Genomic DNA, 17,408 nt, shown 5'->3' on the forward strand with positions numbered 1-17,408 from the left:
TCAACTGTCTGCTGGACACCTGTGTGATGAATAATTAGACTCACCTGTGGTTGATTATTGAGAAATTGGACATTTGTAGTCTAAAATTTAGCCTTGCTCCAGAGACTTTCAGTGGGGTGTACTCATTTTTGCTTCACCCCAATTTGAGTAAAACTATAAATTTTGTTCTCTAAGTTATATTATTATTCTACTTTCATGTTATAAGTTAAACAGATGTTAAATAAAACTTAGTCTTGTCAACATTTTGGAAATAGTTTTTGTTTTCATTGAGATATTGTTTAAAATGGTACCTTTCGAAGGGGGTGTACTCATTTACGCTGAGCACTGTATATCACTCATCTTTCATACGTGGGGTTAAGCATCTTGCTCAATTGGCATGAAGACTAGCAGAGCCACAGCTACCGTCACCCAATGCACTTGTGTTCCTAGAGGACAACAATAAGAATGACACCTTTCAACAACAGAATATATTTGGAAAAACACTACAAGGTACTCAAGTGAGAACAGAATACCAGATGGTTAGTAGTATGTTCTCATACCTGGATTCCTCTATAGGCAGTGACGTCAAACAATTTCACATACATTTGGTCTCCGAAGACGTAAAAAAAACAACAACAACTCTAAAACAGAACTAACCAATTAGACTTGACGAAGGCAAACAATGTGGTAAAATAGTAATTACACAAAAACTGCAAAGGGCATAAACAGCCGCTCTTTAAAGTGTGGTGCATTTCTGATCACATTTTAGGTGTAATAACTTGAAAGTTTAAAGTCATCCCAGTTTCCTTGTCTAAGTGTTCCAGTGTAAAATCAACCCTTAAAAACAAAAACCATCAAGTTCATCTGACCAATAAAACTGGGAGAGAACATTGAAACTGACTACTTAGCACAAATAAATCCCATTTGAAGAAAAAGCGAACGCTAATCACTTCCTATCGACTGATTTCCTGCTCAATTCACCTCTTGAGTATTGTCGTTATAGGAGTCTTCACAGATGACGTCAAGTGCATATCCAACAACCGCTCCACTCGTGAATCTGCGCACACTCGCTGTCATTGTCATGTTGTTAGGGTAATAAACTGTGGGGGGCGCCAGATTTCAGCCTCCGTGTCACCAGCTGCTGTGGTTCTGTGCTTTGGCGGCAGCACAGTGGCCATTAGTGCCATTTTCTCCCCTCACAGAATGAGCAGAATTCTTGATGCCCTCTGTGGGCTTTTCAGCTTCGTCCTCTGAGCTACTCTCTATGTCGCTGCGGACGTCCTTACACACCTGGTGAATGGAAGACAAGGATATAATTAAGTTTCCCTTTTCTTTATTTACATGCAAGTAATAACTTACACAAGATGAATAAAAAAACAATTAATTTTCTGCCAAATAATGCTGTGATTTTTGACATCGCTCCTTTACGACATGAAAGGACAAGTTAACCTGTATGTTCAGCAAAATAGTGTATTACTGTTTTTTGTTATTTTATAAAAACAGATTTAATAACAAAAAACATAAGCATTACCTTTAATCTCCAATCCACATCTTATTCAGTTTTTGTTGTTTTTTATTTTTTTTAAAAAAAGGCCGTCTGAAATGCAGTCTCCATAGTTATTATGGCATATATTCACAATGAACAATATCAGCACTGTAGAGAGAAAGCTAATTTATACATGCTCTGCTGCTCTGTGAACACTTCACACCTTGATAATCAAGCAAGCGCTCGTCAGTCTCCAGGGTCTCTTGTTTTTCCTTCCATGAGAGGACAGATTATTTATTTTAATTGCAAAGAAAACTCTGTAGATCACCAGAATTTAATGAAGAAAAATTGGTGACGGTTGCTGTGTTATTTTCTTTGTTGCCCCATTTGTAGCCATTTGGTTAGAATATTGCCCAAATGATTTAAAGTTTTAAAATTATTTTATTCAGTGTTAGTGTCATTCTCAAATTTTTCTCTCTCCCACACGGTGGTGCTGTGGTGACAATTTCAGCCCACTCCTGACTAATGAGAAACATTTGGACAAACCTGACATTTGTGACACTGTTTTATTATTTACAACTGTCTTCCTACTTTTTTTTTACAATGCTCACAATGTTGCAAGTAGTCTTAAGTCCTGAATAGAAACCGATAAGAACAGATTACACAAGATGTGTGAGAGGAACCGCAATAGAGCAGAAACTTACAGACACAGAAGGTAAAGTTCTCAAGCTGAGAGGGACAAACGGAAAGAAGCGAAAGCGAAATAGTGGAGAAGAGATCAGTGGACAAAGATAGACAGAAGGACAGGATCTCCCTCTCTCATTCCAGAGGGAGAGGAAACAAACAGCGTCTGCAGAGAGAGGACACAGAGTCAGGGACAGACTGAGGGGGAGAAAAATTCTCTGACTGCTCTTCATTTGTGTCACTGCTATAATGGCTCAGAAAGACTATTCATAAATCATTTAAAAAGCTTTCAAATGTTTCAAGAATCCATTTTTTTGCATAATAGTATAAAAAATGTGAGAAATGTGTCTTTACTGCAACACCAGCAACACCAGCCTGGGCACAGTGGCTCAGTCTGAGCTTGAGCTTACAGACAGGCAGTAGTTTACACGTCAAGATGTGTCATAAAGAAACTGTGAAGAGGGTGTGCGACGACAGCAGTGAAGAGAAGTGAAAATAACAGGTGCCAGATCTTCGTGTACAGTAGTTGTGATAGTGGGAGAAAGCTTTATGTGTCAAATCAAAAATCAAACACTGTAAAGGTTTTGTGATTAAGAAAACAAAGTACACAGTTTGTGAGAGGCTGAGATGACATCTTTACTGCTGTATTATTATTATTTTTATATTTAACTTACACATGAGACACTGAAAAGCAGAACATCTATGTGTAGGAGCTAAAACTTTAATTTAATTGATAATTCTGATTTTTGGGTGTGGTTTCATGGATACATTTACCTGTTCACATGCACATGGTAGTGTGCAAGTTTGGCTCCGTAATTTTATGGTAACCGGGACTTAACACTTCTAATATCGTTATACCGTTCTAGATTAGATAGATAGATCTAGTTTTTTAATCATAATATTCATTTTCATCTGTTACAGTTGGTCAGTGATCATTTTCTTTATTTCAACTCATTGACTGGGCTGAGGACGTGTGACCCACCTTGCCGCGCAGTATGGCTTTGATGGCTATACCGGCTATGAGGTAGGACCAGATGATGTGCAGCACTTGAAGGACCAGCAGTAAGACATTGAAGACCCACCAGGACGGGAACGGCCCGACTATAGCCCAGCTCTCAAACATAGTGGAGTTAAGGACCCTGGAAAACAAGGAGACAACGACTCAACGATCAGAAACCGTTACTAACGTCTGTCCTCAGTGATCAGATTACGTGTGGACAGACGGCGCTAGCACGCCCGTCCTGGATGTGTCTCCTGTGACCACACTTGATCGGACTTTCATTCAAATACACGCTGACAACATGACTGTCACGACATCAGGTTTAATGTGTACGTGAGACACAGAGAGAGGGAGAAACAAAGGAGACGAGAGGAGCCGAGTGGATCAAAGCACTACTTACGCCTCCGTGACATGAAATGAGTTTTAACCATTTAAAAAATTAAAATGTAACCCTCTAACCTAATTCCAATCAGACAACATCAGCCATAGAAGTGGTCCCAAAAGTGTCCTGAAGACATATTCAGAACAGTGGCTCTCTTACTATGTCTGGACGGAGTCAAATAGACCTATGGAGGGTTTTTTCAAAAGGGTTTAATATTGATAGTTGTATTTTCATCACATTCGTCTAATGAAGCCCATTGTGAAAGCAAGAATATCCCCCATTTGAAGGCCTCTGGCAACAAATGAACTGAGTGACAGAGGTCTACTGTAACGTTAGCTTTAAATCCAGGTGCGTGATAGGAGGTGGTCAACAGACTCGCCTCCCCCTGCACAGGTATGGATTTCAGTCCAGCAACAGACACTGAATATAGCTGCTCAGGTTACTTTTGGCAATGATATGCTCTCTTTTGTCTGTCTCTAAAGATTGAGCGTCAACATCCAGGTCTCTGGTGAGGAACAGTCTCAGTAAACAGTCTTGAGGGTAAATCTCAAAAAAAAAAAAACTATACCATAAAGATGGATGTTTGTCTAAAAAAAAAAAAGGAAAAAAGGCCTAATTAGTTTTACAAGCTGGTGATGGTTGTATCACATGACAGTTGTTTCTTAACAATCTCACCTCACATGATACATTTGAGGAGAGGAGAGAACAGGCCACCACCGGCATGACTTACAGTAACAGGATATGACCCGTCAGCACGGGAATACTCTAGAGATAACAAGTATCTTTAAGAGGATAAAAGTTGGGTATTTGTATTTGTTACTTATTTCCAGCCTTTGACTTTGAGCGTTATTAAATAACAGTAAAGTTGAGATTTATTTTATGAAGCATATCTTTTTGAAATGGCCATTCAGAATCATATTAGGGAATACATTAAAAATGGCCAGGAAAAGCACACAGTTGTGTTCTTGTCATGCTTTATATTGAAAATGAGATTGCTTTAGTTTGGGAAACAATGGTATACAGAATAGAATCGGACTCATACATACAGTATCTGTACTGTACACGTTTGGTCGGAGCAAGGTTTGCATGTTCTCCCTTTGTGTTCTCCCCGTGTCTCTGGTTTCCTCCCACAGTCCAGTGGGATTAGGCAGACACTTTTAAAAATGACAGTAGGGGTGAGTGTGAGAGTGAATGGTGGTTGTTGTCTCTATGTGGCCCTGTCCAGGGTGTCCCCTGCCTTTCAACCCTACGTCAGTGACCCTCATGTGGAGGATAATGTGGTAGAAGATGGATGGACATTTGTAATTATTGTGACTATTAAACAACACGGAGCAGCAGTTACATACTTCATTCAGACACTGCAGGTGTCGCAGAGCACTCACCATATAGGAAATATAACAAGTCGTGTGATGAAGAAGACCACACTAAACACAATGAAGAGGAAGTCACACAGGCGCTGGTATTTGGTGTAGTTGGCCAGCTTAGCTGCCTGTTTGAAAAGAAAACAACAGAAATGTATACGTTTGGCAAAGTGATAAAGTTTTTTTTTTTTTAAACTTAAATTTGTGGACACATACATTTAAAGTGAATTTTTGCAAAGTGGAAGTGAGGGTTAAAGCGTTAATCCTTAGTGCACACAGATCTGTGTCCGCAGGTGCCCCCATGGTAATTTGCCATGGGAATAATACACAACTCCTTATATGGACATCCATCCTTTTCTTTTGTGTTGTTGAGTCAAAGTAAAGGTTCATTTTACATCGCATTTTTAATATTGACATAAAGTAGCAATAATTGTGCAGAAGTCACAAAATAAGACTGTTTTTCTTTTCTTTTTGTTCATAAAAACGAGCCAAGTGAACTTTGAGCTGTGACGCATTTCCAAATTTCACAAATTCAATGCGATTTTAAACATTTTGTGTACTTTATATAGTATATAAATATATTTATATATATATGTATATATAGTATATTTTTTATTAGATTGCCTAGGGTGTGCTCAAAAAAAGGATATAGGACACTCTATATTGCATATTCTTATAGCCTCTGTATATACTGTAATGGAAAAAAAACAGCCAAAATGCTCATGGTTAAAGGTAATGATCATTTTACCATTTCAACATCAGATATGATCACAGTTAGTGGCCTCTTCATTATATACACATTTTTATTTCTTAAATATTATATTAGACATTGAGATACTTGTGGAAACTTGTGTGTAACTGACCTCCAGGAGGAAGTCGGAGGCGTCGTGGACACACATCACCAGGCTCCCAACTCGTGCCATGTTGTTGACATAGGAAAAGCTGATCAGGCCGACTGTAGCCAGGTGATGGATGAACATGATCAGAAAGTCCTGGAGTCAAAAAAGGGTAATTAATTAGCCGAGTGCACATGTCAACTCACCAGAGAAATCAGCAGAATGACTCATGGCTCTAAGGAAGTGCTGGACCGTCCATCACTACCAACCACCACACACCTAACACCAAACTACTTATTAAAATGCCAAATATTGACTTTCTCCATCAGGATGCACTGTAATTCACTCAAATGTGATACATTATAGTCAATTGCATTACCGTTATTATTCAGCACACAGTAATATCAGTATTTATTTTCTCATTTTTAGTATTTATTTTCATACTTAACCTTTTTTTCTCTCATTTAGTTGCTGTGAAAAATCCTGTCTTTAATTGATTTGTATATTATTCATCAAGCTCACTGTGGCTCCTGCAATCAAAAGAAACTTTACTTTGTGCTAAATAAACAAATGTTAACATGGTATGTAGCATGTGAACTTTGCCAACTTAATTATATTTGCAGTAATAGTAGTAGATATAAACAATTCATTTTTGAGTAAATGTCAATGACTGATATTGATAGTGAATTCAATTTTACATGACAGATATCATTAATGGAATTCTGCTACTGCATATAATTCGATTCAGATTCTGCAATTTAATTACTGATAAGTCAGCGTGGAGTAAGAATACCATTGTTGATATTCAGAGGGCTACGTCAGAGAAGTTACTCGTGGAAAATAACATTCAAAACAATTATAATTTTGCAATTTCTTTCACAACTACTACAACACGACACCCATCCATCGTCAACTCCTTTATCCTCCACATGAGGGTCGCGTGGCCAATCCCAGTTTCACCAACACATAGAGACGAAGCTACACTTGGACGAAGATCCGGCGTTAATGAAAGAGTAAACACGGTGCAGCACAACGAGGACAAACCACAAAGCAGACGCACAAAAGCGGAGCTCAAGACAGAGACATGTGCGTCTGACCATCAGGCCATCTGGACTGACAGCAGCAGCAGCAGAAGACGACACAAGGAGGTCTGCAGCTGAGCGCGTCAACAATGATGCACTACTTGGTCTTACATTGAATTGGTTGCGGTCTAATTGGTTAATACCTGATGTACATTAGGACCATCAAATCAGGATGAACAGTTTGGGTTAAAAATAGCTAATTGCAATTTTTCTGCCATTTTATTTGCCCCCGAGATTTGCGATATATAGACAGTATACTTCAGTTAAATAGTCACTTATAGATTTAAAACAAGATGAAGCACTACAACGTGACACCATTAAAATATCAATGTCTGTTGGAGGTTCCCCGTGACCGTCGAAAGAACATTTTGGACGCACTAGCCTTAGATATCAGTGAAGCCAGCTCACTAGATTTTTTTTAAAAGAAGACTTAAAACTTGTCTTTTTAATCTAGCCTTCAAATAGTTCCTTTTTATTTCAACCCATGTTGTGTTTTATTTGCATCTTTCTTAGTTAAAACAGGGTTTTTACTTTATGACTTTAGACTTCCTTAGACTACCCTGTCTTTTATTGTTGTATTTGCTTTTTAAATTTGTTTTCCTTTCATTGTGAAGCAGTTTGAGCCAAAATCCTTATAGTTTATCATTATTATTATTAGTACTTTTATTATTATGCTCATGATTATCATTATTATAAAGCAAAAACAGTGTTTTAAAATGGCCGGATTTGCTCAAACCTTTACATGATGATGTCCTCAAATGTTTTGTTTTGTCCACAATCCAAACACAGACCACAAACCTGAACATATTCACATTTAAAGAAAACGAGAGACCTTATTAAAACTGATTGATTGTTTATCAGAATACCAACGAACTCGAGACTTAATTAATCCATTAATGATCAATACAATGACAAAACAGTTTTAACGTCGCTCACAGTGCACGGGTGGAATATGTGAGATATGAAAGGCAACCATGTGTCAGAGTGCAGCTCTAATACGCTGGCACTGTGAGGAATGTCTCTAATTCTAACAGAGTTAGGCCTGCTCTATCCTGCAGTCACATGACTGAGGGCATTCACAGAGCGAGCAGCACAAAAACATGTGACCCTTCCAAACCATAACAACTGTAAAAGCTCCAGACTAAGTCAGGTTTGGACTCAGACACATGCTCATTTTGCCAAATGAGGAACAATGGGCATATTTAATAATGTCTAGCAGGGAGTGGCAGCGGTGCAGAATCCAGTGTGGCCTAACGTCACAAAACCACAGTCAGGACTGTTTCTCTCACCTTCCTCTTTATGTCAGTGAACTGGGAGAACATGAGTGACCAGTAGAAGGCCAGCTCTGTCACATAGTAGTGGTAAAGGCCCGGGGTCATGACCTGAAGACACAGAGAGGGGACACATGTTAAATGAAGTGTACGCCACACAGTGGTGAGAGTGAAAAGACGATGTGTGGCCACTACCTTGCAGCAGTGGTGGTCACAACACACCGTATACAGACGATAAAGTCTTACTGGAGGTTTCATTTTAACATTTTTACTAACAACTGTTCCGGGTCAGGTCAACAGGTGTCCATGTAAATAATATCTAAAACGTAAACATAGCTATTGTGGGCACAGTCCACATACACACTCATTCATTTTCAGTAACAGAGGAAAAATCACTCTCTTGTAGCGTGTGAGGGTTTAAATCCCTGTCTCAAATAATCACAAAATTATAATTTTTGTGCTAATTTAATCACTCATTTTCTATATACACACTCCAATGGCCAATTTATTAGGTACACAAGACACCTAATAAGGTTCTGACAAGTGATTATTCAAGTTAGCGGTGCTTGCATATTATTTAGATGTTCACTAGATATTTATTCTATTTCAAACCATTCTCTGTAAACCCTTGAGATGGTTTTGTGTGAAAACCACAGTAGGTCATCAGTTTCTGAAATAGCCTGAAATACTAGGATCAGCCTATTCGGGTACTCGGTTTGAACTTCAGCAGGTTGCTGTAACCGTGTCTGTGAGCCATAAGGGACTGAGTTCAAATAGAGTGGATGTTTGTATGTGTTGTTTGACTTGATTTGTGACAGTACAGGCAGATGTGTAAACTGCGTACGATATTTAATAAATGAAATGAGTGAAAGTTATTGTTGGAACACCTCTGGGAGTAGAGATGCGTCATACCTGATAGGGGTAACCGTACCAGCACTGCCTTGTATCCCACAGCCAAGTAGACTGAAAAGACACATGTACACGTTCAGCAAACAACTGATAATGTATGGAACTATAACAACCAAATCAAATATGATTAGTAATATATATAAAAAAACATTGATTGAAGTGTTGCTTTATCAGCGTTTCTCTTCTCTCCCATCTGAAACTGTTCTCACCTGGCACAGAAACCGGAAACCATAGATAAATATGCACAAATAAAATGTAAACCTCCACCTGGAAGTAGAAGAGAGGACATTATAATCAAAAAATTAACTAAATTTCACAACATCCAGTCACCCACACTCGAAACATCTCAGTGCCAAAACCAAGACAAATTTCAAATTTCATTCAAATCGTAGCAAAAACAAGCCTTGAAGGAAAAGCCAGAAGAGGTTCTTAAACTTGATGGTATGAAATACAAAACCACACCCACACAAAAATCAACAACCACTGTGTGCTTATGACTGCAGGTAGCGTCAAGGGTGAACACGACAGGCATTAACCTACATGCTTTCACAGAACTTAGTGTGCGTGCTGGGTTTATCTTGGTTCCTGCGGTGTCTGAACCAACGCTGAACCTTCCGCACCTCCCAGTCCAGCTGTTTGGACAGGCCATCCAGATGCCGGGAGTCTGGACTCTGTGCCGAGAGAGAGAGAAGAAATAAGGGATGAAAAGCTTCGTCGTCACCGTTTACATCAAATATCAAATCTCCACAGTCACACAATGCAGTTTCGCTGCTACTCTATCTTTAATATCTGACACTTGAACACATTACCAACCTGACGAGGCCGTGTGAAGTCAAGAAAACTGACAACACAACATAGAAAGAGAGCAAACTAATACAACTTTCAGTGAAAACAGCAAAAAGCAACAGCACAAGTGACGTTATTTCTGCTAATTCTACAAATGGGGACACATATGTGGCCCTTTCATCACACACAGCTGTGCTAAATTGTCTTATATAACATCGTCGTGCAAGCTGCCCAAACCACACCCCTTTGTTTTCAGGCGTTCCAGGAGACTGGAGGTCAAACATGCAAAATCAATGTTTCTATTAAATTCCTGACTGTTAATTCATGACAGGCAGCTTTTCTGTTGATCTTGTTGAGCACATGATGTATCCCTGCCAAATATCTGCTTTCGTATTGTATTCATGAGTTCAGTAGGCAGACTCCACTCTGTGACTGTATAGCAAATGAAGACAGCACAAGGACTCTGTTTCTCGTGTGCTGACAGATGATCTGTTGTGTTGTCGACAAAGAGAGCTGCAAAATAAGGTTCTGACAAGTCACTACTACTTTGTACTGTTGTGTTGTCTGCTCTGTTGTAATGTAATGTCAATTGTCTGATGCTGAGATAGGATTCTGTCAAATCTCTGTGTTTATTCCCATATGACATCTAACAAAGCATAACCAGCAATAAGGAAGTCTCGTTTATACAACGGTGCATAAATGCTCCTTTTACAAAAAGATAAAGAGAGAGATAAAAAAGAGAAATTGAACCTTTGTGATCGACGAGTAAACTTTCTCCAGCACTGCATTGGGCTGAGCTCTTCTTGCAACACCTGGCTGAAGGTGGAGACTCCGTGCACAGGGACCAGCAATAAATCTGTAACACAGGTCAAAATGTGAGTGAGGTCACAGATCACAGGTCAGAGATTAAAACTCAGAAATCAGAAAAGACTTCTATGATATAAAATGATAATTGTGTCAAATTGAAAATATGACAATCTATATGCCAGTATATTCACACAAGACATTTTCACACAAATTCTGCATATGTTTTACTTTGTTTTACGGCCAGGTATAAGTGAAGCATATATATATATATATATATATATATATATATGTATAAGATGGATTACGGAGAATAACAATGAACAGAAGCACAATAAAGATATATTTCTACTTAGAGGTTGACAGATATGGATTTTTTCATTAAATATGAAAATTGCTTCACTTACAAAACATTTTAGCGATTTTCCAACTGTTGCAGTTGCATTTTCAATGTCCTGCACTCAAGTTGTGTAGATAGCAAATGCACTGTGGGTGTGTTGGTCTTAAAATTGTTTGCAAATTGCTATCTTGAGGCAAAAGAAAGCCACTAACCAACAAAAGTCTGGTCTAAAGACAGTGGTGCAGTATTTCATGCTTATTTAAATTTAAATTTAGTGAGTTCACAGTGCGCGTACCCTGTGCTTGTTAAACACACTGGGACATGCTTCAGCACTCTCTTGTTCTTCACTCGCGCCTCTGCCCACATCGTTTGCTGCTCAACCAGCCTGACCCACAGGGAGAGAGAATCGTTCACTCCTGCATTAACCAGACACCAACAGACACTAAACACGACCCCTTTGCACCTCACATTGCATGGAGATTACACACTGTGCAACTAGCTGAATTGGAGATGGACATGTCCTCATGCAGCTGAGCCATGCATTTTGTGTCTGCACCACAGTGTATTCACATATTTTATACATTTTAATTATTTTATTGCAAAACAAATTGTGTAAACTAAGTTTATAATACCTGGTTACGGTTACGGAAACAGGTTAAGAAAAACAAAACTTTGTCGAATAAGCTTTTGGATGAAAAAATAATTCTGATTTTGTGACTGAGCGGCATTTGTGAATTTTGATGTCATAAGTAGTAATAATCAGTTTCATTAAATTGGCCTATCCCTAGAACTATCTGGACTGGACATCACACACACAGTTTCAGGTTCATGTCTGGTTTAGTTTTTGTTACACAAAATTCTCTCCATTTGTGCCAATTGACTGAATTATTATTATTATCAGTAAAATGAAGATAAGACCACTAGCCAACGGTGTCCAATGGATAAACTACAGCAAAAGGAAAAGAAAAAGCTCTGGGGAAGCTTCTGAAAATCCCCAGATGTCTTCTTCGTTGTGGGAACATTATGACCTCATGTGTCCCTTCCCTGTATGTTTGTTCTGCATCATTTCTGAGCTTCCCTGTGGCCGAGAGACTCATCAAAGTTACAACTGACTGATAAAATAGATTTATAGTATCACAGCTGACTATCCAGAAATGCAGCATGGACAAAGGATGCCTTATTACCCACCATAGGCCACTTGTGTGTTCTGTTATTGTATAGCTGTGTGGGCGAGTTATGTGGCCATAAATAATTATTTATGAGAAGGCCTTTGTACAATTCCAAATAAGGAAAATAAGGCAGCACAACTATTATGTAAAAAAAAAAAAAGGGTTTGGAAATTGACTGGTTTTTAGTCTTTAAAAGGGTTAATTCAACCTAATGCTGGTACAACACAACTCCAAACAGCAGTGACAGTAGTGGTCAAGCAAAAACAAAAGAAACCATGGAAGAAAAAATACCCCGTGATCTTTACCTGTGAAATCTACAGCTTGAATAACTTGGTTTTCTAGAGAGGTAAAAAAAAAAAAAAAATAGGGAAAGAAAGAGAAAATAAAAATGTGGCAGTTCATGAGATCTCACGTCACAGACAGACTTTACTTCCTCTGTGTCAGACATGCGACTTAAATACAGTAAATGAAGCTGAAACCTTTTGAGACCACAAGGTTCAGCCTAACATTTGTTACCTCAAGGCACCTCACAGTGTGGTGTGGTGTACAGTTTTCCATCACTCTCAAATGACATGACTCAACATGAAACGAACACGCAGAAATGCACAAACTTTGTTCAACTGCTTGTTTACACAAACATCTAATCCATTAATCACATCACATATCAGCAACTCAGTGCAGTTAGGGGTGTAGATACTAGATATGATTGCAACCGGGGCGGTTGCTCGGGCTGAACGATTTTGAATAAATATCTTAATATTACATAATACATAATATTGCAATTATGTTGACAGGAAATGCGATTGCATATTTAAAAGGATTAATGTGTGATATTTGTGCAGCTATTTGAGAAACGAAGATGTTCTCTTCAGTCTGTGGAATAAGATGTGTAATAATAATTCAGACCTGGTTTTAGGGTTAGAATTGGGTTAGGCATCTAGTTGTTTAGGTTCAGGTTAGGGTAAGAGGCTAGGGAATGCATTAGAGAGAGAGAGAGAGAGAGAGAGAGAGAGAGAGAAAGAGAGAGACGGTAGGTGATGTAAGGATGCAGTGTTCTGGTAACTACTGTTCAGGATTCCTCAGGGAGGCAACAGATGTTCCACTGTGGATTTTTAAGTGGCAATGTTGTTGGTGCCAGACAGACTGGTCTGAGCATTACAGTGACTACCGATCTGCTGGGATTGTATCAGCATCGCAGAGGTCAGAGCAGAATGGTCAGACTGGTTCGGGATGACAGAGAGGCTACAGTAACCATTCATGACATCCAAAGTATGCAGAAGATCATCTTGCACAACACATCAAATTTTGAAGCAGATTGGCCACGGCAGCACAACACACCAGGTGCCACTCCTATCACTTTATTATGCGTCCTGTCTGCCTAACAAAGTCACCAGAGAGTGCATATTCCGTCAAAATAAGCGGTACATATTTGGCCTGTCTGTTTACAATAACACAAGGGTTAATAACAGACTAATTGGTCTTGCTGACGTCTAATAATGCCACCGATGGGAACACGTTCTAAATCACAGGTGGAAGTGAACTGTCAACAATAGATATGGACAAAAACGGCAGATTGATGCAGAAACATTTCATTTTAAATGCGGACAACTTTCTCCTCACTGTTCCTTGAGCAACCCTGAGTCTATTTTCAACTCTAGAAAACCGCTCTTTCTCATATAAATCCTGTATTGTCTTCTGCAGCGCACAGGGAGGGTCCGTGGTAGTGGGAATCTGACACTCACCACAAAATACCCAGAGCCATTGTGTTCCATTATAAAAAAAGAGGAAGAAAATGAGTGCCTTTTGTGTGACGTAAACATTACTTGCACTTCTTGTCCTCCCTGTTTTTATTGTCTCCCTGCAGGAAGCAGATTTGCCTCAGTTGCTGCACTCTGGAGATGGCATTCTGATTAAAAACTGGCGACAGGTGTATGGATCATAGTTGCTGCATTACATATCTCAAAGAATACCATCTGTTTCCAATCTGGGTAGACACACAAAATCTGGTTCTTTAAGAAATGTGTTTTTTTTTTTTTAAATATGACCCTTAAACTTAATCATTTCACTGTCCTATGATACTGATTAACTTTAAGTTAAGACTGTGTGCAACTGAACAAATGGAAAACATAAAAGTCCTTCTGCAGAGAAGTTAGACTGAATATGGAATCATGTTGTTAAACATTACTTAGAGCGATGCACATTACAATCCTCATTTCATTGTGTAAGTGCTACTTAAGCATGAATCACTGAACGAGCGAGCCGACGTGTAGCAATCTGTGTTGTGAGAAAATCCCTAAGGCGGATATGGTGTATGACTGACCTTGAAACGACCCTGTGGTGAAGCTTAGTGCCTATTTTCACACTTTCACTCTTCCTCTAATACATGAGCTGACGTGACACAGACACAAGCAACAGTGCGAGTTCTCTTGACAGCGCAGGACTTCCATATTTATGACAAACAGGAGCCGAAATTGACAGACACAGTCCATGCAAGTCCCAGCCTGCAGTGAGAATCGTCAGACTGCGGCAACAGCAGGGGAGGAGAGGTGAGAAACACAAGTTAATCAAATGATTTCAACGTCAAAACATCCCTGCTCCCCTGAGAACGGCACCAGTGTGGTCTGTGTACACGTAGTACTGGCTGAGAGCAGCGCTGCAAACAACCTGTTTCAACAGAGGAAACCACAAAGTGCAAGGGCCTTGTCTGAGTAACAGTCGCAGCTCTATAAATAGCAAAGTACTGCATTTGCAACCGTGGGTTGAACAGTTCAAAATCACAATTTGAAACAACACAACTGGCAATTCACAAAGACGCCAATTTAACCATTTGATTAATTGATGTTGTTTTTAATTAAAAACTAAACAAAACTGCAATACATGAATGTAAGAAGGCCCACACGGTGGTGTAGTGGTTAGCACTCTCGCCTTGCAGCGAGAAGACCCGGGTTCGAGCCCCAGTTGGAACAAGGCAAGCCTTTCTGCATGGAGTTTGCATGTTCTCCCCGTGTGTGCGTGGGTTCTCTCCGGGTACTCCGGCTTCCTCCCACAGTCCAAAAACATGCAATGTGGGGATAGGTAAATTGGACACTCTAAATTGACCATAGCAGTGAGTGTGAGAGTGAATGGTTGTTTGTCTCTATCTGTGTGGCCCTGCGATGGACTGGCGAACTGTCCAGGGTGTACCCCGCCTATCGCCCGATGTAGCTGAGATTGGCACAGCACCCCCCGCGACCCTCTGGCAGAGGATAAAAGCGGTAGATGATGACTGACTGACTGACAACTGGCAATTCACAAAGACGCCAATTTGATCATTTGATTAATTGATGTTGTTTTTAATTAAAAACTAAACAAAACTGCAATACATGAATGTAAGAAGGGCCACATGGTTGTAGTGGTTCGCACTCAGGGGTCAGGATAAAGCGGTAGAAAATGGACGGATGAATAAACATAAGAAACAGTTCATACCTTTAAATCCTCGTCCTTACATTATGATTTGATGATATCTTGTGTTAAATCTATAGCATAGTTATACTGAACTGAAGCTTGACTTAAAAAGAGATGTTGCACGTTGCAAATATCACAATTGCAATCTACAGAAAAAGTTTGCAATTAGATATTTTTACATTCAGCCCTACATTTAACTGTGGGCTTCGGTCAAATCTGAAATATCATTGCTAGTTTAGTTAGGAGGAGAGATGTTATGCAGAAATTGAATACACCACAATAAGAATGTTTGTTTAGGTGTATAATTGCTTTATGCACTGTTTCTACAGCAGCCTAAACTGACAAACATGCATGTGACATTTTAAAACAGAAGCTTAGTCTGGGCAAACAAAGAAGAATGTCTCTGCACACACAAACCTAGACATAAAACAACAAAGGGGAAGGATAATGTCTTATGAACCAATGAATCATTGCCACTCTAGTTCGGAATGTCAAAGTGTAAGCATTAAAAGGAGAAGTTACTGAAAGAGAAAGAGATTAATGGATTGAATTAAGATATTGAAACTACAACTTCTTCTTCTTTTTTCTCCAACCTGTTTGCAGCCTTCTCAACTTGCGGTTTTCTGCCTTGATATAAAACAAATCACTTCCTGTGTGCAGCATAGGAATGTCGCCAGGCAACCCAACATCGAAACACAGCTATATAAGTTTAATTAGCACACAGTATCAAGTAACACAGAGTTAAGACAGGAATAAACAACCAGAGACTTGTACCAGTTTAAAAATTCTATGTTTACAGGAGAAAATGTAATAGAGCTAAAATTAAACAATGGGTCAGAACCAGTGTGTGGCAGGAGCCACCAAAACTCAATGTGTAATTGTGTGACCCTGTGTGTGTGTGTGTGTGTGTGTGTGTGTGCATGCCAAACAGCACAACCCTGTGTTACAGCACTATGGAAAGAGGAGTCGGAACTCAGGCTGCGGGTGATGTTTTTTTCTGATAAATAAATTAATGAGTCAGTCAGCTGACCAGAGTGACCAGAGTAGAGACAGAGTATAAAACGCTCACTGATTACATCAGTCCCGGGGTCAGGCCCGGTCTCAGCCTCTGCTCATTGTGCTCATTGAGCTCTCCTCCCTCAGACGCATCCTGATATCTGATTGCTCCTAACGAACGGCCATTTGACCACATACGAACCAAACGGACAAAGCCCCGTCAGTTTATTTGTCAGTGGTTCGAGTCCTGGGAGATCTTGGAGAAGCACATCATTATAATGCAGACTAACCTTATTAGTGCCTGCTGCTGCAAGGCATACTAGTGAGAACCTAGAGTTCTCAATAGACAAAGTGTTATTTTGGTGAAATCAACCTTTAGAACACCAAGTTTTAAAGCAGAGAGAGAGAGAGATTCACAAGCCCCTCTGTTTCCCATTCATGTGTATGTGAAAATTATTCACAGTTTTTCTGTTGTTTTTGTCGCCATGGTTACTTAAAACTCTTAGAATATCGACTATGTCATAGCACACACTCCCGATCAAGCCACACGTTTCAAAACTGTGGGAGGAGTTACACGGCAAAGTTTTGGGTTGAAGAATAACAATTCAATACAGAGAGCCTGACAAGCCCCTCCCTAATTCCCCCCCTCCTTCTTCCATGCACACACACGCACACCTCTGCCAAACTGTCCAAAACCTGCATTCACGCACACACCTGTGGTTCTCCCAAACCTCTGAGAAACAGAGAAAACAGCATGTTTTAAAGTTGTCATATTTCAAGAACGGTTGATGATAGAGATAAAATGTTTGGTTTGTGAGCGTCAGATTAGTATTTACAAAAATGTCATAGTTTAGTATGTCGTCCAAAATGTGACAAAAA

At 39.5% G+C, this 17,408-nt stretch overlaps 1 protein-coding gene across 2 annotated transcripts in view; it reads right to left on the reverse strand.

Annotated features, from left to right (window-relative positions):
• Window positions 1-452: 452 nt before the first annotated feature.
• cers5 (ceramide synthase 5) overlaps window positions 453-17,408 on the reverse strand; it is a 32,666-nt gene continuing 15,710 nt past the window's right edge. The window contains exons 2-10 of one of the 2 annotated variants that reach the window (XM_058632625.1): window positions 10,527-10,632; window positions 9,531-9,661; window positions 9,200-9,257; window positions 8,994-9,044; window positions 8,100-8,192; window positions 5,756-5,884; window positions 4,914-5,020; window positions 3,132-3,288; window positions 453-1,269 (exon numbers count right to left, since the gene is read on the reverse strand). In XM_058632625.1, the coding sequence (XP_058488608.1) occupies window positions 1,111-1,269; window positions 3,132-3,288; window positions 4,914-5,020; window positions 5,756-5,884; window positions 8,100-8,192; window positions 8,994-9,044; window positions 9,200-9,257; window positions 9,531-9,661; window positions 10,527-10,632 (991 nt within the window). In that variant the 3' untranslated portion in view covers window positions 453-1,110. The other variant, XM_058632626.1, reaches the window with a different exon arrangement.

Source organism: Solea solea, chromosome 6, assembly GCF_958295425.1.
Source record: "Solea solea chromosome 6, fSolSol10.1, whole genome shotgun sequence".
NCBI classification, from domain to species: Eukaryota; Metazoa; Chordata; class Actinopteri; order Pleuronectiformes; family Soleidae; genus Solea; species Solea solea.